Source organism: Pseudomassariella vexata (assembly GCF_002105095.1).
Source record: "Pseudomassariella vexata strain CBS 129021 chromosome Unknown BCR38scaffold_3, whole genome shotgun sequence".
In the NCBI taxonomy this organism is placed as follows: Eukaryota; Fungi; Ascomycota; class Sordariomycetes; order Amphisphaeriales; family Pseudomassariaceae; genus Pseudomassariella; species Pseudomassariella vexata.
The window spans coordinates 994,629-1,022,454 of record NW_024467958.1 but is presented as its reverse complement, the minus strand read 5'-3'; the positions used below and the strand labels follow the sequence as shown (position 1 = coordinate 1,022,454).

General features: G+C 51.4%; 7 protein-coding genes across 7 annotated transcripts; 5 read left to right on the top strand and 2 right to left on the bottom strand.

Annotated features, from left to right (window-relative positions):
- The first annotated feature begins 53 nt into the window (after positions 1 to 53).
- On the top strand, positions 54 to 4,759 carry BCR38DRAFT_362862 (multidrug/pheromone exporter, ABC superfamily). The gene is made up of 3 exons (XM_040857192.1): positions 54 to 519; positions 586 to 1,510; positions 1,565 to 4,759. The coding sequence occupies exons 1-3, from the start codon at positions 409 to 411 to the stop codon at positions 4,549 to 4,551; spliced, it is 4,023 nt and encodes a 1,340-aa protein (XP_040718726.1). The 5' UTR covers positions 54 to 408; the 3' UTR covers positions 4,552 to 4,759.
- Positions 4,760 to 5,622: 863 nt separating this feature from the next.
- On the top strand, positions 5,623 to 6,852 carry BCR38DRAFT_406365 (chaperonin 10-like protein; the record flags this gene model as incomplete). Its single annotated transcript, XM_040858042.1, has 3 exons — positions 5,623 to 5,683; positions 5,769 to 6,585; positions 6,666 to 6,852. 3 exons carry the CDS (start codon positions 5,623 to 5,625, stop codon positions 6,850 to 6,852), a joined length of 1,065 nt encoding a protein of 354 aa, XP_040718725.1.
- A 751-nt stretch (positions 6,853 to 7,603) lies between these two features.
- Positions 7,604 to 8,101, top strand: BCR38DRAFT_423256 (uncharacterized protein). The gene has a single exon (XM_040859578.1). It carries the CDS (start codon positions 7,640 to 7,642, stop codon positions 7,946 to 7,948), a length of 309 nt encoding a protein of 102 aa, XP_040718724.1. The 5' UTR covers positions 7,604 to 7,639; the 3' UTR covers positions 7,949 to 8,101.
- Positions 8,102 to 9,531: 1,430 nt separating this feature from the next.
- Positions 9,532 to 13,405, bottom strand: BCR38DRAFT_423246 (SNF2 family N-terminal domain-containing protein). The gene is made up of 9 exons (XM_040859577.1): positions 13,212 to 13,405; positions 12,876 to 13,161; positions 12,122 to 12,744; positions 11,959 to 12,060; positions 11,671 to 11,900; positions 11,589 to 11,622; positions 11,331 to 11,533; positions 10,001 to 11,277; positions 9,532 to 9,926 (listed from the first exon to the last, which is right to left on the bottom strand). The coding sequence occupies exons 1-9, from the start codon at positions 13,304 to 13,306 to the stop codon at positions 9,837 to 9,839; spliced, it is 2,940 nt and encodes a 979-aa protein (XP_040718723.1). The 5' UTR covers positions 13,307 to 13,405; the 3' UTR covers positions 9,532 to 9,836.
- Positions 13,406 to 13,868: 463 nt separating this feature from the next.
- BCR38DRAFT_423243 (uncharacterized protein) lies at positions 13,869 to 17,553 on the top strand. The gene is made up of 7 exons (XM_040859576.1): positions 13,869 to 14,277; positions 14,336 to 14,543; positions 14,599 to 15,057; positions 15,284 to 15,928; positions 15,982 to 16,093; positions 16,158 to 16,409; positions 16,469 to 17,553. The coding sequence occupies exons 1-7, from the start codon at positions 13,960 to 13,962 to the stop codon at positions 17,511 to 17,513; spliced, it is 3,039 nt and encodes a 1,012-aa protein (XP_040718722.1). The 5' UTR covers positions 13,869 to 13,959; the 3' UTR covers positions 17,514 to 17,553.
- A 654-nt stretch (positions 17,554 to 18,207) lies between these two features.
- On the top strand, positions 18,208 to 22,174 carry BCR38DRAFT_423239 (uncharacterized protein). The gene is made up of 4 exons (XM_040859575.1): positions 18,208 to 18,823; positions 18,896 to 20,742; positions 20,810 to 21,095; positions 21,150 to 22,174. The coding sequence occupies exons 1-4, from the start codon at positions 18,612 to 18,614 to the stop codon at positions 22,057 to 22,059; spliced, it is 3,255 nt and encodes a 1,084-aa protein (XP_040718721.1). The 5' UTR covers positions 18,208 to 18,611; the 3' UTR covers positions 22,060 to 22,174.
- Positions 22,175 to 23,796: 1,622 nt separating this feature from the next.
- On the bottom strand, positions 23,797 to 27,457 carry BCR38DRAFT_481922 (fungal-specific transcription factor domain-containing protein; the record flags this gene model as incomplete). Its single annotated transcript, XM_040863435.1, has 3 exons — positions 23,797 to 23,882; positions 23,935 to 27,285; positions 27,346 to 27,457. 3 exons carry the CDS (start codon positions 27,455 to 27,457, stop codon positions 23,797 to 23,799), a joined length of 3,549 nt encoding a protein of 1,182 aa, XP_040718720.1.
- Between the last annotated feature and the right edge of the window lie 369 nt (positions 27,458 to 27,826).

Here is a 27,826-nt window from a genome sequence, read left to right as displayed (position 1 = left end):
TGGGACAGGGCATCGGCGCACCCTTGACAAGTGCAACGCACCATCGGAGGCTGGTGCATGAAAGCCACCTCCATATTTCTTCCCAAGTACAGTCAAGTACCGACGCACACTCTCGGTACAACGCCCCGCTCATATGCGTTACATCATGAAAATCGAAGAGGGAAATGCGACTCCGCGAAGAAGCATGATGAATTCATGATCGCCTTCCAAAGCCCTTGTAGCGGCGGGGCTTGGCCGGTCCAGAGTGGAACAGCATTCTCGACGGAACCACTCAGGCTCCGGTGCCGTCTGCTCACGATGGCCGCTAAAAGCTTTCCTGCGTGAATGGAAATCTGGCTCGAATAATCTTTCCAAAAGAGCTCGCAGTCTCTCTTCGCGACACTCATTTTCAAGTGCAGCAGCAGCAACATGGCTGACACGTCCGCAGCCAGTCAAGCGCCCGCCGGCCCTGTTGCCGTGACGGAGACAGATGAGACGGGCAGTCTGTCCAACCAGAAACAAGGGAAGAAAAAGTCTTCTGTAAGTTCTCAACGACGTTAGCGCTATTCAGAATCCATGGGAGCGAGTGACTGATCCTCACTAAAGGGGCTCCAAAATTGCTTCAGATACTTCCGACTCCTCGTCTACGCAGAACCGACCGCAAACGACATCGGACTGCTCTTGGTTGGGTTGTTCTCGGCCATTGGTTCAGGCATTCCCTTCCCCCTTATCGGTATCCTCTTCGGTGAACTTGTGGACAACCTCAACTCGGCAACATGTGCAGCCCAAACGGAAACCAGCGCACAGCAGTATCAGGATGATGTCAATGACAAGCTCCTCAAGGTCGTATATGTCGCCATCGCCCAGTTCGTTCTGATCTACCTCTATGTCGTCTGCTGGAATCTCTCCGGCGATCGTTTAGCCCATCGCCTGCGTGCCAAGTACTTGAGGTCCATCCTCAAACAGGAGGTTTCTTTCTTTGACAAGCTCCCTGCCGGAGACGTCTCGGCGCGTCTTACCGGTGATATCAACACCATCAAGGATGGCACCTCGCAGAAGGTCGGCGTCGTTCTCGGCGTCGTGTCCTTGTTCGTCACTGCCTACATCATAGCCTTTATCAAGAATGCCAGGCTTGCTGGAATTCTCGTGTCGATTTTACCTGCTTTCCTCTTGCTGGGAGCACTGGGTACTTACTACATCGGGAAGTTCTCGGGGCTGATGTCTGAACACATGGCCAAGGCCTCCGGTGTTGCTCTGGAGAGTTTGTCAAATGTCATGGTCGTGCAAGCTTTCCGCGCCAACGACCGCCTGGAGAAGAAGTTTGTCGAGGAGCTGTGGAATACCCGTAAGAATGGTATCAAGAAAGCCGTCGCCACGGCCATTCAATCGGGTTTCCTCTACTTCCTAGCCTATGCAGCCAGTGGTTTAGCTTACTGGCAAGGAAGTCAGACTATCGCCGACGTGGTTAGTGGCAAGCTTGAAGGCCAAACCGTCGGAACGACATACACCATCATTTTCGTCTTGGTCGATGGTGAGCGCGCCGCAACACTAGAGTGCGGTATGTTTACTAACTTCAGCTACTCAGGTACCCTTATTCTTAGCCAGATGGCTCCTTTCATCCAAATCTTCGCCTCCGCTTCAGCAGCTTTCGAGAAATTGGAGGACGATATCAATCGGCAATCCCAAATCGACGGAACTCTCGACTCATCCGCTGGTACAATTTTGTCTGAGTGTGAGGGAGAAGTCAGACTGGAGAACGTCAACTTCACCTATCCATCGCGGCCAGATGTACCAGTCATCCAAGACGTGTCTCTTCGCTTCCCGGCCAAGAAGTACACAGCAGTCGTTGGCTTGTCCGGAAGCGGAAAGTCTACCATCGCAGGCCTGGTGACAAGACTTTATGATCCCGATCAAGGCTCGCTATTCTTGGACGGCCATAAACTCACCGACCTAAACGTGCGCCATCTTAGGGGCTTCATTGGTCTCGTGCAACAAGATCCCCTTCTACTTGACCGATCCCTCTTGGAAAACATTGCGCTTGGCCTGATCAACTCTTCGAGAGAGGAACACGTTGCACTTCAACCCATCCTCTACGGAGACACTTTGGCCAAGATTGCGGAGGCGGTGCGAAACGGCGAGGATGTGACTGCGGTAGCCGCTTCCCATGGTCCCGAAGCCGTCCGGATCATTGAAATGGTGCAACACGCTGCAACTCTAGCTGACGCCGGCATCTTCCTTGACAAGCTCGAATACGGATTTGGTACAATCGTTGGCCCCAACGGCGACTTGCTCAGTGGAGGCCAGAAGCAGAGGGTGGCTCTCGCCCGAGCCTTGGTCAAAGACCCGAAAATCCTGGTACTCGACGAGGCGACCTCGTCGCTAGACTCGGCGAGCGAGCAGCGCATCCAGAAGGCCATTGAGCAAGCTACCGCTGGACGAACCGTTATTTCCATTGCGCACAGGTTGGCAACGGTCAAGAACGCTGACAGCATCGTCGTTATGCGCAGTGGTCGGGTCATCGAACAGGGCAGCCATCTCGAGCTCATAGCCAAAGATGCCGACTATGCTGCACTGGTTCGCCTTCAGACCATGGGTTCGGAAACGTCAAGTGTCAGCACGTCCAAAGGGTCCGAGTCGGCTGTCGAGCACGACAGGGTTTCCAGGTCAATGAGCGTCACCAACGAGAAAACACCAGCAGCAGGACTCAATATGGCCTCCGAAGAGACATCAACACCACCGGCCGCGGAAACTGAGAAGAAGACTAGAGCGACTAAGGCGACAGTGAAAAGTATCAACTTCTTCGTTCGCCCGTACTGGATCTTTTTGTTTATCGCATTCTTCTTCTCGGTTGTTGTTGGAGGTTCATACTCGAGCTCTGCCGTCCTCGTCGGAAACACCATTGGGGCTTTGAGTCCTTGTGAGCCTCCCAGTGAAATTAAGTCCTCTGGAAGCTTTTTCGCGCTTCTATTCTTTATCCTCGGAATCATCGAGCTCTTTGCCAACACCATCAGCTGGTCTGCCTTTGGATGGGTTGCTGAGAATATCCTCTGCACTATCAGGACTCTGTCCTACCGATCATTGATGGAGCAAGATTTACATTGGCACCAGTCAGAGAATCGTACGCCTTCGACCCTTCTCGCATTCATCACTAACGACACTACTATTATCGGTGGTTTGACGGGCTCTATCATGGGTACCATTTTTTCAATCGTCGTCAACTTCGTAGTAGCGGTTGTCTTGACGCACATCATTGCGTGGAAGATCGCATTGGTTTGCCTCGCAGTTGTCCCCCTGATGTTGGGATCAGGCATCTTGCAGCTCAACATTCTTGCCGCTTTCGCGACTCGCCACGAAAAAGCCTTTGCCAAGTCGGTCAGCATCACCGTCGAGGCGGTGAACTCGATCAAAACGGTGGCGGCACTGTCGCTAGAACAGGAGGTGCTCGGGACCTACCGTCGTTCTCTCAATAGCCCCAGAAAGGAGATGCTTCGAAACTGCCTCTGGGCCAATGTGTTCCTGGCTTTTACCTTCAGTCTTTCCAATCTCCTTTACGCGCTTGCGTACTGGTGGGGCGCGCAGAATATCATCAATGGCACATACACCCAGACGCAGTTCTTCATCGTGCTCATCGCATTGCTCGTAAGTGCACAGCAGTGGGGCGAGTTGTTCACCCTGGCTCCCGAGGTTACCAACGCCGGAAGAGCCGTCGGACGAATCCTCGACCTGATCGATCTTGGATCAACCCGAACAGTGGAAAAGAAGCCATCGGCTATTGACGACCCAGAGGGTGCCATCGAGTCGAAGCCTTCGGGTCCTACGAGCGATCAAGGCCTCCAAGTCAGCTTCAAGCAATTGAAGTTCTCGTACCCCGCGAGGCCGAACCGTCAGGTGCTCAAGGGTCTGGACGTAGACATCAGCCCCGGCCAGTTCTGTGCACTTGTTGGTCCCAGTGGCGCAGGAAAGTCTACCATCGTCTCGCTGTTGGAGCGGATGTACCATCCCGACTCGGGCGTCATCGAGATTGATGGCGTGGACGTTACAGCCAGGAAAGAAGCAGTATTCCGTGATGACATCGGCTTGGTTCCTCAGGATAACATCCTGTTCGAGGGAACCATTCGCTTTAACATCGCGCTCGGAGCCCGACCAGACCATCAGCCAACCGACCTCGAAATCGAGGAAGCTTGCAAATTGGCTAACATGCACGAAACCATCATGGCGCTGCCCGACGGTTACGACACCCAGTGCGGTACCGGCGGTGGGCAGCTCAGTGGTGGCCAGAAGCAACGCCTTGCCATCGCACGAGCGTTGGTCCGAAAGCCGCGATTACTTCTGCTAGATGAGTCGACGAGCGCCCTGGACGCCGAATCGGAGAGGCTGCTCCAGGACGGTCTCGACAGGGCGACCAAGGGCATCACCGTGATCGCCATCGCCCATCGCCTGCACACGATCCGCCGCGCTGACGTCATCTTCATGATTGAGGACGGGCAATGCGTGGACAAGGGTTCACACGAGGAGCTGATGCAGAGGAGTGAGAGTTATCGGGTCAATGTGCTCCACCAAACTCTCAACTAATTGGAATTTACCTTCATTAAGGGCCGAAGGGGAACACAAAAGGAACATGTCGAACCGTGTACATAATAGCAATTTTTATCAATAGACGCCAAAGTAATACCTAGCATTCAAGACAAGAAACCGTGGATACCCCGCCCAGTCCTGCAAATGGTGTTCGAAACGTCGAACCCTGTTATCGAGTCTTCATCATTCCCAAATCATTTCGTGGGGTATCAGGTAGATAAAAAGGAGACCGGGCAGCTGGGAGCACTTCGTCCGGCCGAGCCCATCCCTAGCGCTTTCCGGCGGGTGCCATTCCCAACGGCGCAGGTGCTGCTAACCTGCAGGTACTGATTGGTTGGTGTTTTCCCGCTTTTCATCAAGATGGGATTAGTCAAACTCAATTGTTGACCTCAGCCCACAGTTGCGTGGTGGACTTGGGTCTTTTCTGGGTCTCGACACGGAGGGCAACCATGTCAGTACATGCATTCCAAGTTCAAGCACTGTCTTGTCTTGTCTAGGAGTCCGGGTCAAAGGTTGACCCCACACCCCGCGGGATGCCGTGTGTCCGGAGCTATGGGACACTGGGCCCGCCGGTGTCCACCTGAAATGCATCAAATGCAGCTATTGTGAGGGGTAGATAGACGTGTGGCTCTCTCTCTTTGGGGAAAGGAGAAATGTAGACCCATTCCTCGGTGGCTGATACAACGACTATATGTCGGGGAATTAGAGTTGGTACCCGGCACCCAGCACCCCTCACCCCTCACCCCGGTTTGGGCATGCATTTCTCCAGAAAAGAGTAGCGCGAGGCAAAGTTCATAAGGGACGGATGACGGGGAGTCTCCCTGTTGGTTGACGTACAGTGTAGTACTCGATATCGGACGCGGGGAAAGGGGACAACTAATATATATAGAGCTGCTTTGGAGGATCTGAAGCTGGAATACGTCTGATCTATCTTTCTTCATTATCTCATTGTGGCATTTACAGCATTCGCCCCTGTTGTGCTTATTCCCCTGCATCCTCCGGTCTCCATCCGCACCTCTAGCACCGTCAAACAAACCCACTACCAGGACCTTCGTCCGTGATATTACAATGGCCTCTACTCAAATACCAACCGAGCAGTGGGCGCAGGTAGTAGAGAAGAAGGGCGGCCGTAAGTACATCGCTCCAAGAGCATTCCTCCACAACGTGATGCCCTTAAAAACAACGTCAACTAACCTTCCTCTTCCCCACGACAGCCGTGTCGTACAAGAAAATCCCCGTCCCCACCTGCGGACCAGACGAAGTGCTCGTCAACATCAAATACAGCGGCGTGTGCCACACCGACCTGCACGCCATGATGGGAGACTGGCCCCTACCAACCAAAATGCCCCTCGTCGGCGGCCACGAAGGAGCCGGCATTGTTGTCGCGCGCGGTGAGCTCGTAAAGGACATCGAGATCGGCGACTACGCCGGCATCAAGTGGCTCAACGGCTCCTGCGCCGCGTGCTACTACTGCCGACAGGCCGATGAACCCCTCTGCGGCGAGCCCCAGCTCAGCGGATATACCGTGGATGGGTCGTTCCAGCAGTACTGCATCGGCAAGGCGGCCCAGGTGGCCCATATTCCCAAGGAGTGTAGTCTTGAGGCTATTGCGCCGATTCTGTGTGCGGGTTTGACGGTTTATAAAGCGTTGAAGGAGAGTGGGGCGAGACCGGGGCAGTTTGTTGCGGTTGTGGGGGCGGGCGGCGGGTTGGGGAGTCTCGCGATACAGTACGGTAAGGCCATGGGTTTGCATGTCATTGCTGTTGATGGAGGCCAGGATAAGGGCCAGCATTGTCTTGACTTGGGTGCCACGGCGTATGTGGATTTTACGACTTCGAAGGACTTGGTTTCGGAGGTAAAGCAAGCGAGCGGGGAAGATGGGTTGGGGCCGCATGCGGTGCTAGTCTTGGCTGCGAGCGAGAAGCCGTTCCAGCAGGCAAGCGAGTATGTGAGGAGTCGTGGTACTATTGTGTGCATTGGGTTGCCAGCGAATGCATACTTGAAGGCGCCTGTGTTTGATACTGTTACTCGGTATGTTGACCTAATCCCCAAGCCTAAGCCCAAAAGGGGGGTGGCTTGATTCTTCTTGTGCCTTACTGATAATGTCATAGCATGATCAATATCAAGGGCAGCTATGTTGGGAACCGGCAGGATACCGCCGAAGCAATTGAGTTCTACAGGAGAGGGCTCATTAAGTCTACCCACAAGACTGTAGGGCTGAGTGAGCTGCAGAGTGTCTTCAAATTGATGGAGGAGGGCAAGATTACCGGACGATATGTCGTTGACACGAGCAGATAGGAGATATTGTTAAAAAGGGGTATTGATCGGATTGGTTCGGAAAGCGTGGGTAGTGCGAGTTACGGGGCATGGCGAATTGGAATACGATAGAGGCGTGCGCTGATGGTTCGCAAATAAATTCCGATGGATTCAAAAATTACATTGAAAAACACTAGCCCTAGATATTCTGCGCGTGAAAGGTGAAATTAGTTATTGCTTGTTCAAATCTTCTCTAACTGAGCTATAGCAGGTGACTACTGAAAGGGGTTATGACTCCAACTCAGTAGAGTGCAGGGTTTTTTTTCAATTTATTCACAATAGCCAATGATTGATGGACGCCAAGTTGAGTGAATATTAGGGATCGGTGAATAGCCCATGGAGGATATAATGGACAGGGTGGACAATTACGACGTATGTATCTTATTCCAGTGAACCAACAATACTCGCAGAATTTTCCCATTGAGGATCTAGCACTTCTAATATCGCTTTCTACATTATAATGTCCGATAAACTATATATGTACAGTTCTAAGTGATATTAGTATACCCAAACACTTATGTAAATATGCAGGAAGTAGTGCTCAGGAACGAACTATCAAAATCTCAATGAGGCTATGGCTTTGAGATCACTTAGTGTCTCTTTAGACCCTGCCTCCTCTCATATGAGATATTATAAGTTGCTTACGTTCTCGCGCATTCAAGGCTCTCAAACTATACAGTTGCATATGACATCAGATAATTGTATATTGTGCCGCGTGAAAGGAGTATGTAACCCTCAATTATATTATTTCACCAATGGCCTGTTTAATATGATAGTCATCCCTTCAATAGCCACCAAGTGCATACCATGCTCAAATGACCACAGAAGAACAGAAATCCAGCAAGCAAAACACAAAATCCATATACACTTTCCATCCCATATTACTTATTCACCCTCGGATCCTCAACCAATCCCACTCCTCGTCTCCTGCACAACATACATAGCCGTCTCACACACCGAAACATGCGCACACCCCAAAATCTCACTTTTCTTAAAACTCATCCCAATAACCGCATTTAAACCCCTAGATACACTATCCAGAACCATCCTTTCCGTCGCCTGGTCGTTCGCACCTTAGATCATGTCTGTGATGCTCTTCACCTCGCTGCCGATCCCCACGCTTTTCGGAAAGGATTTGTGTCCTTGCGCGCTACCATGATGCTACCGTGCAAGCTACCGATGACGCGGACGATTCGGTAGCCTGGTAGATGGGGTAGGGTGGAGGTGTCAGAGAACAGAATGCCATAGGCACCAGTGGGTGTCAGGACACTGAACGCAGGACACCGGTGGGCCGCCGGAGGAGTGTTTCGGACAAAAGACTCCCGAGTCATGATTACAATCTATGTGAAGCTTTGGGATGACGAGAGTCAAGATCCTTGGCATCGCCGACCCTGCTGTTATGCCGGGTCCAAGCGGCGGCCTAGCTATCTATATAAGGACCATCTCGAAGTAGGACAGGGAAGGAGTTGTCAGAGCCACAAGTGTCATCCGAGGCGGGCCGGCTTCCACCAGGTAGGAAGCCGTTTGTGGCGGCTAGAGAGCCGCTTGTGGCGAATGAGAGCCGTTGAAGCCGTTTGTAGCGGATAGTGAATCGCTTGGTTGCAGATAAGGAGCCGCTATCCAAGATATTGGCCGAAGTCGGAGGAACACAGACATACGGAAGCAAACATCCAGAATCCAAGAGAGAACCTCGGCTGGCTATAAGTAAGGAGTCGAGACGGAGGAAGATAGAGAGGGCAGAGATCAATGAACTACTGTGGACACCCCTACCTGCCATCACCAAGTGACCACCAGGTGACCACCAGGGGGACACGCCTATTTCTCCCCTTCACTCTGTACTATCGCCTTCGGTCCAGGCCGTAACCTGACACCACCATACTGTCCATAGGCGAAATGTTGCTGCTCTTTCGCGGTACTCATACCGTCTCATGCAGTACGTTCAATAACAGCTACTTTTTAGCCTAGAAGACTGTTTTACTCCCTCAAAGAGAAAAGGTCTCCCGGCTAAACCCTGTTCTAGGGTACCTGAAACTCTACCAAAAGCGTATAGGGCAGAGAGACCGTACAACTACACGCTGTAGGTTTAATTCAAAACAGACTATAGCGTACTTGATTCTCTACTGTAAGCTATAGTAGAGAAAAGAGGTCCTAGAAGATATGAAGGGGTTAAAACCAACCCTAGAAGTCAGTTTTCCTATTAAGCTAGGTAAGAAAGCATAGCTTTCCTCCTAGATGGTACCGGAATTGCTACTAGGTGTCACGACCTGGGTTGCATCGCATTGGTAGAGACCTCGATTAGGTGCTATCGACGAAGATTCTACTCTAAGGAGCGAAGGAAAGAAGATGACAACTTAGGTTTGAGGGAGCGCGACTAAGTCATCCACGCTTGGCGGGGCTCCTACAAGGGTTATGATTGGCTTCCCATCTGACACTGCCACGGCAGGTGTTCCAGCTGTAAGTCACCTGGTTGTAGTGAGTCTGCGAGGGTTGACCTTCACACTAGGGAGTGTTATCTGAAACAGTAGTAACTTGCAATACAGGTAACTCATAACTTGGAAGTATGAAGAACCCTAGAATTTAGGATTACAAAATGATATAAGTGTAAGGCGCTATCTCTGTAAGGTAACTATCGCTCCCTAGATTGGAGTTTATGTGCTAAGGGTTGCATTTAATAGATTAAAGGCTTACTAGGTCATTTTTATAAGCCATGGATTTGCATATGATAGTATGATAAACGGAAATGAAGAAAAAGGCTCAATCCCAGTACCTTCAAGGCGGGTAATCTCGTATTCTTCAAACCTGATAGCAGCAGTTTGAGCGGGGTGGCTCGGCAGTCTTCTTCAAGCGTGATTATGGGCAAGTAATGTGTACCAAAAGCCCTATTTTGCTGCCAAGATCGACGCAATTATGTTACTAGCTATGGGAAGAAGGTCGAAGTACTTCGCCTTGGACGCACCTAACCTTAGTCAAATCTCTACCGCACCAGCATCGTCTGCGTCATCAACAAACCCCTTTTGCGCCATCCTCAGCTTCACCTCTTGCTGAGATTGCATAGCCTAGAGGTTGTTAGCCGCAAATATTTGATGTTTACGTAATTATGCATGATAAATTGAGGTACGAGACTACTGACCTTTTCGACAGTGTTGTTCACAATGTATCGAATCACCGAAACGCGCTGCTTCTGTCCCAACCGGATGGCCCGGGCAATGGCCTGACTTTCTACGCTCGGGTTCCATTGCAGCTCCACGATGAAAACACGGTTGGCGCAAGTAAGGTTCAGCCTGGACGAATCAACTTCAGGGGATAGACTGATTTTAGTTGGAACGGCAACGTACCCAAATGCGCCGGTCCCCGTCGTCATAATGAGCACCGGGTCACCAGTCCTTTTAGCAAAGTCATCCAGGATTTTCTGTCGCTTGGCCAGCGGACACTCCCCATCGATACGAGAGAACCGTATACCATCTTGTTTCAAGTGCCTCGCCACGAGATTAAGCGTCCTAGTCCAGCACGAGAAGATGATGCTCTTTGTCCTGGTCAAGTCCTGCCTCACGTCCGAGATGAGCGCCTGCATCTTGGTGGAATATCCGTCATGGCGGAAATAACGGTCGTCTTCTAGCTCTCCGCCCCGTCTCCCTGACTGGCTTGCATTCGCGCCGGTCATGTCTACACCGGGGGCATCGGTGACGATTCGGACGCACATGGGACAATGTCCCCTCGCATCAACTTGCCCCGCTTGGTCGACTATGTCCTGCAAACACTCAGAACACAAGACATGATTGCATTTTTCGACGAAGTTATTGTAGAGCTCGTTTGATCCCAGAACTGGCATGATTTGCGAGCACCCATTACAGGTGACTTCGGCACTATCCCTCTTTAGCGACAAGGCAGCCTCCTTGATGTCCCTCAGGCTTTTCGCACTCTGCCAGCTAAACTGCTGCTGAAAAGTCCCGTGGTTGCACATGATTCTCAACTGCAACTGCGCCTGGAAGAGGCCAAAATTGCTCGTCTCCTCATGCTCGCCAACTTTCTGTTTGATCTTGCGAAACAGGATATCCTGGGTCTTATTATACTGCTTCATTTCAGGCTCAGTAAGGTCCAGTATGCGCACCGACTCATCGAGGTCGGGCAACTGAAGCAGGTCTTTGGTTCTGCGCAAGCAGAGGGACTCGATGAGGGGTAGAAGCCGTTCTTTGGTCGTCTCGTCGTCGTTTTGCTCGAAGGGGACGGCGATGTAGCGTCGAAAGACGGCCATGCTGTCGAAGGGCCGGGCGCGGATGAAGCAGAATAGCGAGCCGATGTCTTCGAGCTTGTTCTGGATTGGGGTGCCTGTTAGACACCACCGCGAGTGTGCCTTGAGCTCGGCACAGGTCTTATGGAAGCTTGTGGCTTGGCGGCGGATGATATGAGCTGAACGCGTTAATACACATAAGTGTAATGTAGCAAGGGAATAGAGCACGTACCTTCGTCGAGGACCACCCTATACCACTCAATATCGTGCAGCAGACTAGACTTTTTGAAAGCCGAGCTATCGCTAAACTCCTTAGCTAGGGTGTTGTACGTCGTGACTACAATATCTGCGTCCTCCAGCTTCGCGGCACCAGCGCCATTTTTATTCCGGTTTGGTCCGTGGTACCGAATCACATTTAGACTATCCTCTAGATGTCTGAGAAAAAACAGAAGTTAGTAATACTAAATTTTGAGATATTGAAAATACTCACTCCTCAATCTCCTTTTCCCAGTTGTTGATGAGCACTTCACAAAAGTTAGTCTGTCACATAAGACGCGATTCCAGAAACTCACAAGCTGAAGAAACCACAACTAGTGTAGCTCGGGTGTGGCCTTTGACCTTTGTCGCCCCATCTCTAGCAGTCCTGCGCTTACTTGCCCATATCTGTCCCTTTTCCAAAGTCTCTACGATGAGTGACAAAATCGATAAGGATTTCCCCATGCCCATCTCGTCGGCCAAGATACCGCCGCCTTTCTCTTCTGGCCGGGTTCGGGCCTTGCTTTTCGTGATCGAATGTTGGTAACTATGCAAGGTGTGCTCAGTTCTTATTTGGTACCTAGAACGCGATTGCTATGGCGAACCTAGTATGTCCCTCTACCACCTTCTCCTTCCACAGCCGAAATTGGTCGGGGATTTCGCCTGATTCTCGTTGAAGCATAAAGTCGAGCGCCTCCTTTTGATGGCTATATACGGTATCAGTTCATCTTCGGGTATTTTGCTCTCTGTTGGTGGTGCATGGCTTACCCAAGCATTCCCTTCTTGAACCGACGGCTGACTCTAATCTGCTGTAGCCCCTCTTGTCTCTTGGACCTATTGTAGACATCCGAGATGGTCTGGTGTAGGTGTTCCTCCTCAGTTCGAGGTTTTGCTTGTACTTTTACCCTCTGGAGCATCTCGACGGGCGTGTCAAGTATACTCGCATCAAGGCCTTCAAACACCAAGACCTGCGGGTTTTCATATGGCAAATCCCGTCTCGCGTATTCAGGTTTCTGAAGCCACAGCTTGTGTGACGAGAGAAGATCCCCAACATAATTGGCTTGATTCGGCGGCCCGTAGATGTTGATGCTCACTCGTATCAATGCTTCGGACGGCTTCTGAGCTCGGCCTATTGTATCTCTAAGCACTTTCGTCTCGGCAACAGCTTCGAAATCTAACTCGCTAATTCTGAGCATGTCAGATAGGTGTTTCGTCATGCTGGATCGCAGGAGACCGAACTCGGTCCCGTCGTCGAAACTCAGGAGGACGTGTTCGGGCTTCTCGGATAGCCTGAAATGTTGGGTTTGTTTAGGGCCTCTGCCTTCGGTCGGCTTAAGTTTGGTGTCGAGGAAACCCATGTCACCAACTATCTTGACGTCTACGTTGTAGAGCTACATAAATTGTGGTTAGTGTTTCGTTGTCAATACTGGATGCTGGTGCCCCGTAGCTTATCGTTTCAGTGGAATCCCAGGATTCATCCTTAGGATTTGCATTTGATATGATTTAGGGAATTTGGGCTTACCATGCCATAGCATACGGTCTTGGGTTTAACTCCGTTTGACATAACTTCACCATCGGCGACGCCTTGGTACAAATCGCTAGCTTCCGCCGTTACTGGTGGAGAGTCTGAGGCTCGATCTGGTTGTTGATCGAATATAGAAGCATAGCCCCACTGCTGTACGTCGTCAAATTCGTCTTGGCCTAACCCGTACGGACGTTCAAAGTCAGGAAATTTTGAGTTATAATTCAGGTTGAACAATATATCGTCGGAGAATACATCTGCATAATCCTCTTGCCCTGCCCCAGTCCTAGGAGTGCATGAGTATAGCGTGCAGGAGTGTTTTCAGGGTCACTTAACGTGATATAGCCATTTTGCGTATGAAGCCGTTGACTACCGTAGCTAGGCCCTTCATCGTTGAGAATCCGCTTCAAAGACATTTGAACAATGTTCATATAGCTTGAAAGCTATATTTTTGAAAATGAAATACTTTTGGTAGATCCCCGGCAACTATTCCATCAACGCACGAAGGATTAGACACCGCTACAAAACATTCCTCGGGTGAAGAAATTCGCATAACATGACACATGCAACCCAACTGCGGCTTAGACTTATTACACACACGATATGTCTGCACAGAACGCAATAGCGCACACAATAAAATGTTGACTTATCAGCCAAGGCGCACAGCTAGGCACACATGCACATACAGGGGTTGCAGTATCGCAACCTATCACAAGACCTGAATACGATCGCACTGCATGCTGACTTGACCCATAGATGATCGTAACAGCTTGCTATTCGCTGAATGTCAGGCAGAATAGTGCGCCTGGTTTTTGCCTTAATTTTGCAGTGCACCCTTGTCAGATACGCCCGGTTTGTATGACGGGGGCTCGGCGATTACTACCACCACCGCAGGCTCAGCCCCAACGCGTCGGTATGGGGTTATGCAGACTAAGCCAGGAGGCCTGGTGTGAAATTTTATGGGTTGTCTACTATTTTGTGCTTTCCTTTGCACTTTTGTCGTGGTCATTACTCCCAGGTATTATCTTGTTGTGTTGAATGCTATAGCCTGAAACGTGAGATATAGTCCAACTGCTAGAGTGCCATGGCACCAATCAACACGTGGAGAGAGAGAGAACCGGACGAGAAGATGACGGAGTCCTTTAACAAGTCCCTGATTGGGTTCCGTAAAAGCTGCTCAGCATCGGCAGTGCAGGAGTTCGAACATGCAACGAGTTTCGCTGTCAAGCGCGAATTGCTTCGCATACAGAGGGACCAGGAAAGGTTGAGAGCCATGATGAACTTAAGTCGTGTGAAGAAGTTTTTCCAGAGGATGGAAGAATACAGCGAAATCCTCGAGGCGATTGTTGACGTATCTAAATATATGTCATTCGTCTGGGGCGCTATGAAGTTTCTATTGCACGTAAGTCCCTCAGATGATTATTTCTGTGAAAGGAGATAAAGCTGACATCTTTATTTAGATAGCTGCTACAAACTTCACCGTAGACAGCTTCGACAGCCTCCTGGATTCGTACGAGAGGCTAGGGGGAAAAATGCCCGAGCTTAAGGGGAGGCAAGCTCTCTTCTCTGAGTTTACAGGCATGCGAAACTGCCTTGCATTTCTGTACGACGATGTGTTGGAGTTCCATCTTGGGGCTTACAAGTGTTTCACCCAATTCCCTGAGAGAGGTGAGTGAGTATAGCACACATACCTCGATCTACGTGTCAACTCATAACGAGGCAGGCCAGAAAAAGATCATCAAGGCGGCATGGAAAGACTTCGAACTCCAGATATTTAGTATCGAAAATAGGTTGGGAGCGCACAAATCACTCGTCGAGTTAGTTGCCCGGTGCTTGGACTACAACATCTCCATGGGACGCATCTCAGAAAATGACCCCCTTCCCGAAGACGACGTTTCAAGAATAAGCGGGAAAGTATTCGACTACGAGAGAGAGAGGGAAAATAGCATCCAAAGGGGGAAAGAGGACGAATCGAAAAGACGCGCAAAACAGATCGAGGAGACCTTGCAGTGGATATCTCCCAAGGGGAACATTACGCGGGAGATACATGATGCCAGCAGTCAAGTGCGGAAGAGTTTTCCAAATACTTGCGACTGGTTCACGGAGAATGATTCCTTTGAGAACTGGCTCAAAGTGGAAACGCCGACACATTCGATTTTGTGGTTAAGGGGAAACATGGTACGTAATTCGGACAATCTGGCCAGCCCTTCATTTCTTCAAAAGTATAAGATGTGTTGTTTTCATATCCCATATGCATATACGCCGAGTCTATAGAGACGCGCATCTTAGTCCAGTGGGATGCACCATTCATTCAGATAAACAACTACTAACTCGAGTGCTGAACAGGGTGCAGGTAACATCCTTAACCCACAGCATTTTAGTTCCCAACTCTCACGGTATAATTGCAGGAAAAACAACACTCGCCTCACAAATTGTCGACTTATGTGCAGAGAGGGCATCAGACTCCTCTTTCCAAACCATCTACTTCTACTGCAAGGGCAAGGACCCGGAGATATCAAGCTGTTTAGCGATCTTCCAAAGCCTTCTTTGGCAGCAGCTCCAAAACATCCAGCTCAAGAAAGACGGCGTCGAGAAGTACAAGCAGCTTATAGCATACTGCCACGACCGAAAGGTAGCCTCGGGACAACAGCACCTCAGCCGGCAGGAACTGACCAAATCCCTTCTCGACATCTTCTTCGAGCTCATCGACTATCAATACGTTATCATCGACGGGCTGGACGAGTGTGAAAAGACGGAGATCAAGCAGTGCTTGACGGCTCTCACGGCTGCGGTCGCGCAGAAAGACAAGGTCCACCCGGGCAGCTTGAGATTGCTTGTTTCTAGTCGGGATATCATCGAGATCAAGAGGCCGCTGGAGACTGAGAACACGACGGCAAAGGTGGTCAATGATCATAACGAAGAGGCCATAAAATTGTACGTCATGCAGCGGATTGAAAAATTCCCGGACGCTTTAGGGCTGGACAAAGATGAGGCGACGAAGACGAAGATCAGCGAGAAGCTGACAGGCAAGGGAAAGGCGGGGTCCACGCAAGGTATGAATTTCTTGCTGGTTGAAACGACGCACCGTCTGATGACTACCTGTTAGGGATGTTCCTGTTTGCAAAACTAGTTCTTGATAATCTCGAAAATTCATTTGACAGAGACCGGCTGTCGAAGGAGCTGGATAGGGCTCAGTTCCCCAAGGATATTGGAGAAGCGTACGTTATTAGCACCCATGGAAAGTCTGGAGCGGTCCAGGACTACGATACTGACATAACATAGGTATGGAAGAATCATCGGCCACCTCAAAGAGCAACACGCAGAACAATGGGACAAGATCAAAGACATTCTCGGGTGGCTCGTCTGCGCCAAACGTCCACTCCAGTGGCACGAAATCCAAGCCATCGTATCGGTCAAAGAAGATTCTGTAGAAATCGAGCAGTGCAAATTCGTCAAAGACGTTACTGAAATCTGCGGATCGCTCGTTCATAAGCGTGGCACGAAGATCGAGCTCATACATCATACGGCACATGAGTAAGTCCTTCTTTCTCTTTACCCCTCTATGCTGATGTATGTCTGACAGTGGCACTCAGCTACGTGGTAAACAACCACTACGTAAAAGTGACTGAAGTCGAATTCAGCCTGGCGACACTCTGCATGCAGTATCTCACATTACCCTGCTTTGGCCAGCACCTCAGCACAGCAGAACGAACGAAATTCGCGAAAAACGGGTCCTACGCTTTCCAGGACTACGCAGTCTCCCGCTGGTTCCACCACATAGGTAAACTAGTCAAGTTATCCGTTATCCACCGCTCCCGAAACGAGGCCGAAGATAAAGACGAAGGTGAAGGCGGAGAAGCACAGGAAGAACTTCCCACCGTCCTCTCGGGAGAAAAGGCACGAAAACTTGCCCAGGTCCTCGACAAGTTCGTCTTCATGTATCAGGACTCAATCCAAGAATTTCCCACCCCGGACGAGACAGCCCAAAAGGAGTGCAAGGGGCTCGAAAACACCATTTTCTACGAGCACCTGATCCTGCTCTGGAGCCACATCTCCAAGCACGAGAGGGGAAACATTGACAGAAGGAACGAGGTTAGCCTTGCCGTCATGAAAGACGTCCTCAAGAAGAACCGCGAAGTCCTCGAAGACCTAAGCTCTAAACTCCACGGGGACGACGCCGCAAAGTTGCAGGACTACTACGGAACGAATTTCTTCAAGTGTCCACGTACTTTGTGCGCTCACTTCGGGGAAGGGTTCAAAGAGCCCAAGTTGCGTGAAGTGCATATCCAACGGCACACGCGGCCGTTTCAATGTCCCGTGGTAGATTGTCAGTTAGGGACGATCGGCTTCGTGTCGGAAAAGGATACGAATAAGCACGTAAGGAATTATCATGCGGCAGCAGGTGACGGCACTGGCGGTGACGGACAGCAGTCGCCTTTCCCGCACTTGAATAAGAGCAGTAATCATGCGAGGTTTACTTGTGATATTTGCGGGCACAAGTTTACAAGGAAGATCAATTTGACGGGACACACGCGGAGTCATTTTGGGGAGAGGCCTTATGGGTGCCAGACTTGTGGGAAGAAGTTTACAAGAGTGAATGATTTGAGGAGGCATGAGAGGTTGCATTTGCAGATGTAGGTACAATGTGTGGTAATGGTGTATGGATGCAAGGACGGAGTAAGGGGGGAGGGGGAGGGGGAGGGGGAGGGGACACGGAACGAACCGATGGTGGTGTTTACTTAACTACTACTACTAGTTTGAGTGGCCTTGGACTGACTTACCGTGAAGCAACTCATATTCAATTCACATCAGGCTGGACTGGACAACCGCAATGAATGTAATCTTGAGAAGCGGCGCAGCATTCAGACTGTACCAAGACTCAACACCATACTCAAGTAGTAGTCGACCCTCCCCTGGGAACTGAATTGACCAGGTCTTAACACCGCCATAAGTCCAAAAACGGCTTCGAATTGGAAAAGAGCAGTTGGCAAATTTATTTTGGGCTCAAAAGCGATGGGGGAGACCGTTCGCAAGCTATTTTGGGCAGGACGAAAGACACAGAAATCTGGGATGGTTCGCGAACCTAGCTCCCTTTACGCGATGGAACCCGCTGACTCGTGCCCTACGATCGAAACCCATGCTGTCATTCATCCCACCAGCAGCAAGGATGCTAGTCAGTTGGACGGCACACCTCCAGCGGTGCAAATCCGGTGGGGAAAATCCTAGGAACGGGGTGGCAGCCGATGGGATCTGGGTTGAGAATCTCCTTGGATGTTCTCCATTGCTGAGGACGCTGAGGACTGGTATCCGCGTTTCACACTTTGCGGCAAGGGCTTGCAACTGTAAATATCAGTAAGAATGACGTCACCGCTAAGCACTAAAAAGTTTGCCCACTGCGGCGGTCCTGACTTATGCGGGTTCAAACATTTGCACAATGCCAATGGGACGAACCAGGGTCTCTTCCAGCTGAACGACGATCAGCCTCGTGCACTTTGGATGTCACCTAGTCGAGTCAGTAGTGTAGTGCGGACTGCTAAGAGTGGATGACCGATCCAAGCATGGAACAGCTGCCCAAAATGTCAAAAACCTTTCGACTCTTCCGCCTCGCCCGGACCCGTTCTTCCTCTGGGTTCTACTAAGGAGCAGATTGCGAAAATTGCCAGACGGAACCTCCGGCCGATGACGAGACGCCACCATCTTGCGTGACTTAGCGAAGCGACCGCACCGAGTTTGTCCATGTCCAGCAATCCAGCGCCGCCCAGCCTCAATGGCGAGGAGCACAGGTCCAATGAGGAGGATCAAAAACAGCCAGAAGTGATCAATGGCCACCATGGAGGTCGAGACGATGCAGCTGCGGCTTCTGCACCTGCAGCACCAACAAAGCCTGCGAAGCCTGGCATCGTGGCCCGGCTGGGGCTCGATCTTGGAACCGTGTTGATGATGGTCAAGTGCGCATCCCCTCCCTGGCCAGCAGTGCCAGCATGAGTGCACATACAGCAGGCTGATACCGGTGTCAATAGAGGCGCAATCCCCCCCACCATCGCAATCGCCATGTACCAGTCCACAGCCGTAGCCACCCAGTTTACGACTCTCGGCTACCTTGTCGGTATAATAAGCATTCTGTCGCTGTCCATCTTGCCCCGCGGCAAGTTCATCCAGACGCTGCTCCTGAATGTCATATTCGTCTGTTTGGGCGCCGCCATGGCGGTACTCATTCTCTGGTCCTCGCTACAGGCGCGCCTCCATACCCAATCGTCACCCGCCGACCTTGCCGCTGGCTTCCCGGGATACAATTCCAGCCAGGCGGCCGTATCGGGCCTCTGGCTGTTCGCCAATATCTGGTTCGTCAACGTGCTGCGCGCCAAATTCCCCATGTTGAACGTGCCCGTCATCGTCTTCTCCATCCTCACTATGATCAGCTGCACCTTCAGTCCGCTCATGACGAGCAATGCCGCCTTCGAGGCCCTCGTCAAGCGCATCTTGACGGCCATGCTGGCCGCCTTTGGCATCGCGGCTGGTTGTTCGCTGCTGATTTTCCCCATGTCGAGTCGGAAGGTTACGTTTCTTCAGATGAAGGGGGGTCTCATGCTGCTGCGAGGCGCGTTGCAACAGGAGACGGTCTATCTGCAAAGTTTGGAGAGGGAGGACATGTTTGCGGTGCCGGCCGATGTCAGTGGTGCAGTAGACCCCAAGGAAGGAGACAAGAACCACACCAAGGCGGGGCCGATCACAACTCCCGAGGTTAGGGCTCTTCAGCAGACGATTGCTAGCATTCGGGAATTGGCTGGGAAGATCCAGACCGACTTGCCGTTCGCCAAGCGTGACTTTGCGTACGGAAAATTAGATTCACACGACCTGAAGGCCATATTCTGCTGCTTCCGATCATGCTTCATCCCCGTGATTGGCATTAGCACTGTGATCGACATATTTCAGCGCATTGCAGAGCGAAGGGGCTGGACTACGGACGAGCTCACCCCTCCCGAGGTCGTGGCAGAGAAAAACGAGGAAAAGCGAATCTGGAATGAGATTATGAAACAGTTACATGAGCCATGTCAGTTGCTAGCCGAGGCTATGGATCAAGGCCTAGAGCACGCTGGGATACAGCTCGAGATCCTACCGAAACCCCCATCAACGACCAAAGCCAAGAAGGCCGCGGCATTCGAGACAGATGCTGATGTGGAAGCAAAGGGCGACCTAGTCCAACCTGGCGATCCTGCATTTGCCGAAGCTCTGGCCCAGAAAGTCAGGAAGTTTGCGCACATGAAGCATGGGATTCTTCAAAATTGGGCCAAAGAAAGAGGCTTGATGAGAGACGAAGCATTGCTGCAGGATGGCAACAGGATCCCATTGTCCCACGGCGGCGTCAAGCACGAGCACAACCAGTCGCAGCTCTTCGTGTTGCTCTACCTCGAGAAATTGATGCAAGAAGCCGGCCAAGCAGTACTGAACTTTGTCACTTTTGCTGATGAGAAAGTGGCGAGTGGCAGCATGGATAAGAACCGCTTGATTATTCCCAAGTATAAGATCCTCAAGAAGTGGGCTTCGAGCACTTTCAACGACCAGGCCGGATCCGCAGAAAATAACGGTGACTTGTTCGATACGGGAAATATCGTCTACATGGGTGAAGGGTTTGCCGCCAAGAAAGACCCGGAACATCTACCGCCAGCCAACGCATGGCAACGTTTTGGGGACGGGTTGAGAATTGTGTCCAAATTCTTTGGATCCGCCGAGTCGGCCTTCGCTTTCCGCGTTGCGTGTGCTACGATGACAATTGGTATTGCGGCATTCCTGGAGTCGACGTGGCATTTCTTCCAGACTCAGCGTCTGGTATGGGCCATGATCATTATCGCTATTGGGATGACCGAGAGTATGTTGATCCCAATTCTTAAGGGCAAATTTTATGATTAGTATATTTTGCTAACCGAATCCCGCAGCGTCTGGGCAGTCAATATTTGGCTTTCTGTGTCGCATCGGGGGCACTTTTGTGGCCATGGTACTCTCCATCATCAATTGGTATATTGTGGACGAACACACTGCCGGTGTGCTCGTGTTCCTGTTTCTCTTCTTGGTCATTGAGCATTACTTTTTCTTGAAATATCCTCAACTCCTGCCTGCCGTTCTTATGTGCATGATTACACATGTCCTTATCATTGGCTATGAGCTGCAGGTCGTAAAAATTGGTATTGATGCTTCTGAATCATCAAACCAACCCTTCTATCCGTGAGTTTCCCTTCACAGCTCCTCATCCACTTTCATATGCTTACATGATGTCAGGGTCTATGAACTCGCCCCTTACCGTCTAGCAACTGTAGCCGCAGGCTGTCTCGTAGCTTTCATCTGGACCATCTTCCCCACCCCTCTAACAGAACGGGGCTTCCTCCGCCGCGACCTAGCCTCAACCATGTACCTCCTGGCCAGCTACCACAGCGTCGTCAACGAATCGCTCAAAGCTAAGATGCGCAACGACGCTGGCGACCCGGGCCTCAAGACAACGCCAGCCCACCGTCTCGCCAAGCACCGCCATCATATCTTTGGCAAACTGATGCTCATTCTCCCAGCCTTGAAGTCGCATGCTAACTTCCAACGCTGGGAGCCCACCATCGGCGGCCGGTTTCCCCGCGAGCTCTACGAGGACATCATCCTCCGTTCTACCCGCATCACTTCATACCTTACTCTCGTCTCCCACACAGTGACGTGGACCCCGGACCCCTCGGCCAGCGACCGTTCTTGGATCGAAGCCCTCTCCGTTTTGCTACAGGACATCGCGCCCACGCAGCATACTATTGTTTGTACGCTCGCCCTCCTCTCGAACGCCCTCGAGTCGGGACACTCACTCCCGCCGCATATCCCCCTTCCTCGACCGTACGAACTCACGCGCCAGCTTGAGGCACTGGCGTATGGGAAGGATGATAAGCGGCCGCTTGGTCTTCTAGACGCGAGGAATATGGCCGAGAATGGGTATGCCGAGTTTGCGGTGTTGCAGGTGTGCAACACGCTTGTGTGTGACGATTTGCAGGGTCTGGTCAAAAGTGTGGGAAAGTTGGTGGGAGTTGTAGATTTCAGTTTTCGCGTTGAGGGGGCAAATTCGGGTAGCTTGAGTAGTTCGAGTTCGAGTTTAGGGATTGATCGTGTCCCGACGGGAACGAGAAGGGATAGTGATCCATATAAGCAGAAGGTTCATTGATGATAATGGGGCTATTTTGGCAATACTTTGGATTGGGTTGGTTTGGGTTAGACATATAGATTTAGAATTAAGTGTGGTAGATGACTGTGTTAAAATGATACGAATTCTTCTTCAGATAAGAATCATTTCGACGATATAGCAAAATGATGTGCAACCTGAGTAACCTGTCTGCCCTACCATGCCAAGTGTAATCGGGATTGCTCACTTGTCGCTGCCGTTTCATCCAGCTATTGAAAATAAGCCTGCCTTCAACAGTTATCATCTACGCAATCTACATATGCTCTTGACTTAGTTATTCTCAGGATCGCGACGGGGTTTGCCTGACCTACTTCTTTCCTCAGTTATTCACTCAATCAGTGAGTCTCAAGTCAAATCAACTTAGGTCAGCGACTCGGATAAGACATGGCAGGCCATACTTCTCCGTACCTTGAAGCCCACTACCTCATCGGCTTCAAGGCGGTCGGCGCCACTAAGAAGCACTTGCTAGGTGCTCACCACCCTTTCTGGTACGCAGCATCCATCTAGTCGTCTTTCTCATGAGAGGAACAGAAAGAGAAGGCGTCAAATAGATGAGAAACGTAACTTCCGCGGTTCAGGGGATAAAACAGGAGTTTCGGCAACAATTTATTCCAATTGCGACCCTATTTGGCTTTTGACCCAATCCAGACCCCTTCTCTCAGTAGACCCGCGACCAAGATGCCCTAAATACAAAAGCGCCTCACCACGTTGATCCTCTGCCGCGAGTTTTGGCGCCCAAATATAGACACGCGTTACCTGAGCCTCAACTCGAGCTCAGCCTAGCGAGATCCTCGGTTCCCGCACACGTCAAGTGCGACAGCAAGCCTGCCTGCCTACATCCCCTAGAACTCCAGCCTTTCTCTAAATGCCTGTACCGTTTTGCCAGCCCCCGTTCAGCTCGTTTTGCGAAGTAGTGACGTCAAGGGTTGTCTTCATTGAGTGTCATTCCATGATGTCATTCGAGCTCCTCGCAATCGTGAAAGTCGTCCCCGTCGAAGGAACGAAGAAGTCCGCAGTCCAGGAGAAGCCACGATGATAGCGAACGCTTTTGGCGCGGGTGCCCACGTTACCGGGGTTTGACATTTGGTTCTCAAAGACCTTTTGGATAACCAGTTTGAAATACCAAGTGGCTCAACTACCAAGCGGAACCGATCCCGAACTAGCCCCTAATTCACATAGTCTGCTCATGTCTGATCAGAGACGTCGGTTATCCCTCAGCTGGCCATTCCCCATGCAGCTGTATTCCATCAAACCCGTATTCATTCAGATATGACGTGCAACTTTCAAGGATGAGAATCGAAATGAAATTCAGACAGCCCACACTTTGTGAAATACGCGGCCAAATGATGCGAGATGGCCTATTTGTGTAGAAATCAAAAAAGGATCACCAGAAGGTTCGTCGCCGGACGGTCGAGTATTTGCAAATAGCCCTGAAACGCTCATATAAATACATGCGAAACTTGTGGGTCGGGGCGCGTCAATGATCTCGGTGCCAGTAACTAGACAGTGGTGGTTGGAATGGCTTGGTCCTGCTTGCATTTCGGTGGTTCGGCGAATGGAGCCATTGAAGCCAACACGCATCCATTTTGGTTACTTCAGTGTTCGCAGGGTGTATTATTTTTCTTATCATCGTCGCAAGGTGATTTCGTTCCGCTCGTAACGTTCCAAACTTAGGATGAGCAGACAGCCACAAGCTATCGTTCGTGAAACATGTCCAGCTCAATCGCTAGAGACAACTGACTTTTCGGCACGAGCCCTCATGTGACTTGCATGCGTCTCGAGGCAGTTCGCCATCAAATGCGTCACTGCGGGGACTTAGTTAACACAGTCTTAGAGGGCCAGAAAACAAGTACTTACCTGGCCACACGGCAGATTTATTCAGCATGTATGCCGTTGTCCTCAGCACTTTTGCAGCATATCCATTGTGATTGTCCATCTGAAGGCGGGCGTCGATTCCGGTGTTGATGTTACTACTCACAAGGTCCATGTTCATCTTCATCTCGGCGCTCGCAAGTACTTCTTGGACCTTGTCGAGCAGCTTGACATCCTCGTCTTCCAGGAGCATGATGGCGGGCACTTGGGTAGGATCGACCTCATCTTGGCCAAGGATACCGAGATATCTTCCAACACGGTCCTGTAGTGTCGCAATCCATTCAGCGAGAACCTGGGCGCAGTCGAGGGCGCACATGGCAGACTGCATAGGCAGCTCCCTGCTTGTAAAATCGGCGAAGGTAACACCAAGCTTATCTGACATGGAAAGAGAGTCAGCAGCATAGAAGGCGGCTTTACGAAGGTGCTTCTCCCGTCTAGAAATCGTTCGACTTGACACTTGGGGCTGGGATTGCTGTGCCGGGGCTTGTGGGGGGAACTTGGCCGAAGAGAACTCCGGCGACGATGACTGCGTGGGTGGCGAGTCGACAAAGATGGAACTGGCAGCAGAACCATCCGAGAGCTCAGTTGTCGATTCGGCATTCGAAGCGGGCGAATGCTCAGCATGCTGGACAATCTCCGTGCCACGAGATAACTCCTCCGCCAAACCGTCCCAGTCTCGTTGCCAAAACCTCTCCTTCGATCGAGAAAGGTTGACGAAAAGTCTGACATAGGCCAAGTCCAGGAGGGGTATGGCGTCAGCGGAGAGCGGCCCCATCCCAAATGGATTGGGTCGCTCCAAGCTGTGGTGTGGGTTGCTAGCCCATGCGGCTTGCCACGCTTTCAAGGCCGGTTCAATGTGACGATGCATCTTCTCTGTTTCCTCGTTGGTCCAGATCTTGTTGTGGTGACGCTGCCGCGTCTCCCAAATGTAGTTATGCAGTGCATTGATCAGGACCAAACAGCCGAATGTGCTAGGTTTCAGTTCGCCTTTGGGCATCTCACCGAGATTGTTCGCAGAACTGAAGGGCTGCGGGCCATTATTGAAAGCAAGCTTCTGCCGCTTCTCATTGGATCGTAGCAGCTCCCCGAGTGCGTCATGAAAGCTCATCCGGTTGTGGCCAGCAGCACGCATGCCGCCTTTTAGGTGAAATTGGGCGTGGCTCTCGGCCGCAAAGAACTCTTCGTCACAAGGAAGATCAAGCAGAATCTCCGAGTTTGTCAGGGCCGGTGCATGGTTGTATGCGGAGACCAAGAGACTGGAGAGTATAAAGATCACGTAGAGTGTCCGTTTGCGCTCTTCCAAAGTTTTCCACCTGAGCCACTCAGCTTGGTCCTCAGATTCAGCCTTGTTCCCACCCCAATTTCCCTCCGCATCATTGATCTGAAGCTCTTGAGTATTTACGAAATCGGGCTTGATTGGACGTAGTAGCCCGGCTGCTTGAGCCAGACTGACCAGTGCTGCACAATGAGTTGATGCAATATCACTCGCTGTCTTGTCACCACAGTTGTGCCCGTAAATAACGTTTAAGAGCATGGCCTGGACCAACCAAACCGGTGTGTGCACAGGTGATTCTGGACCTTGGGACCCGTGGTCTGACAGTGGAGTTCGACGGAAATCAGCCTTACGTACATCCGCCTTGCGCCGCTCCTCAAGATAGAGCTGTATCATTTTTTTCGCCATCTCAAAAAGCTCCCTGGATTGGGTACGGTCCATTTCATACAGAGCACCAATAGCTGCCATCGACAGGACGAGGCAACCGCTACCACCCACGGTGTTAGTTCTACCGTTCGAAGAGTGAGATGGCATGTCGAAAGACAGAGTTGGAATATGGAGGAATGGAAGATGAGGATGAAAGTATCGAAGGTAAGACCCGACGTATCGCTGTAAGTCATGTGTGCTTGGTAGGTTTTTGGCGGGTTCTGGAAGGTTGTCGGCATGGTACTTGGGGGATAACGGCGCGCCGGGGGTTGAGAACGAGAATTTTCGGCCACCAAAGGGCGAGCATTGAGAGAGAGCGGTCAAGATGGCGGCCCGAGTGGCGTCAGTTATCGTACTTACGGGCGAGGGTCCTTGGTGACCGCCGTTCATGGATGTGGGAGTCTCCGGGGCGACGCCGAAGTTGAGAGCTTGGTTTAGGTTTTGCGTATTAAGACCCGGCATGACAGAAGGACTCAAAGAGCTCATGGATGGGGGCGGTGTCGAGAAATAGACGTCGTTCATATTCTTCTGGGAGGGAGGTTGAGGTGAGACCGGAGCTCCGTTCATGAGATCGGGGAATACGGCACCATTCATATCCATGGCGAATGGATTATTCATTTGGGGTGGACCCATAATGGCAGGTTGCCATATCGAGCTCGTAGACGTAGTCACGGCAGGATGGTTGGACCCATCGAGCATCACGTCGCTTATGCCGCTTTGGCTGGTCGTGCTCATTGCCGATGGCGATGAACCATCGACAGCGTTGTCGTTGGGACCGTGGAAAGTCATACTGTGCTCAAACCCGGTCAACCAGTCGAAATTGTCATCGATATGCTGGTTCGAGGACATGTCAGTCATTCCATTGCCAAAGGGGGAAGTCGGGTCCATTGCCATGGAATGGGGAGATTCGCTGTAATGCAAGGCATTGGGGTTTATGGTGGAGCCGGGCTGTCCAAACAGTAGTCCCTCGTAGTCGAAATCAGCCTGACCAAACGCGAGGGGAGGAGCAGTGCGCAAACCGGCACTGAAGTCCATGCTGTTGATACCATGCGTTTCCAGCTTGGGCAATCCATGGTGCATGCCCCGGTGGCCCATCGCAGAGGACATGCCACCAAAGGCGTGGTCCATGTGGTGGACTGGCAGGCTGACTAGACTTGCGTGCCGGCTGTGGTGAGGCTGGACCGGGTTTCTCACGACGGACGCGTTCGCCGCCGCAATCATCTGCATGGCAGCCCCGTCAACATGGCTGATTGTGTTCGCCCTGGGCCGCATGGCAGCAGCGTTGGCAGCGGCGGAGACATTTGCACTAGCGACGCTATTCTTCCGCACTCGGCTCTGACCCGGAACCGCACTGCTGGCACTCTCACGACGGTTTCTCGGTCGTGAGGAGGGAGTAGTCGTTTGATGGAGCTTCTGCTGGTGGCGCAAAAGCAAATCCCGTCGGGCAAAACATCTTGTACACTCTGGACACTCAAAAGGCTTCTCCTTGGTGTGGGATCTTTCGTGTCGTTTCAGGTGTTCCAATCGGGCAAAAGAGCGCTGGCAAGTCGCGCACACATGAGGTCGCGGCTTATCCGTCTTGGGCGGCGGAAAGTTGGTTGGAGCCTTTACGGTAGTGTTGACCGTTATCGAGGAAGCTTTTTATGTGGCTCGGAGTCAGTCAAGGTAGATGTCATGTCGGCATTGTTGCGGTGCACAGAGCTCTAACGAGCCAAGGAGGAGCAGGGGGACAATAATGATTTTCATACCGGTTTCGTCGGCGGCAGCATTGCCCGTGGCCACAGGGGCAGAAGGCGATGAATTGGACATGGCGACCGGTCTACAAGCTTAAACAAGCGTCAGAGCTCCAAGAGGAGGCGTGGTGTTGTTGTTGTTGCCTCAACGTCGAGGGGTTGCGGCAGCGAGCGTCGAGAGTTTGGAAGTGGGATGGCGGCGGTGGGCTTTGGCGGGGAGGGCAGTTTGTGTGGATTGTTGGAGGGGCGGCGGAAGCGAGAGATGACGAGAGCTGGATGTTTGTGCCGACCGTCGCATGCTATTGTTTGCTGAGGATTCTATAGACAGGAGTAGTAACTGGTCGAGTGACAGAGTGAAGCCTTCAACGGTTTTTTCTGTCGAGGCAATTGCTTGCTGAGACGACGACAGACTGGATTTGGTGCTCTGGGAAAGAGGGAACTCGAG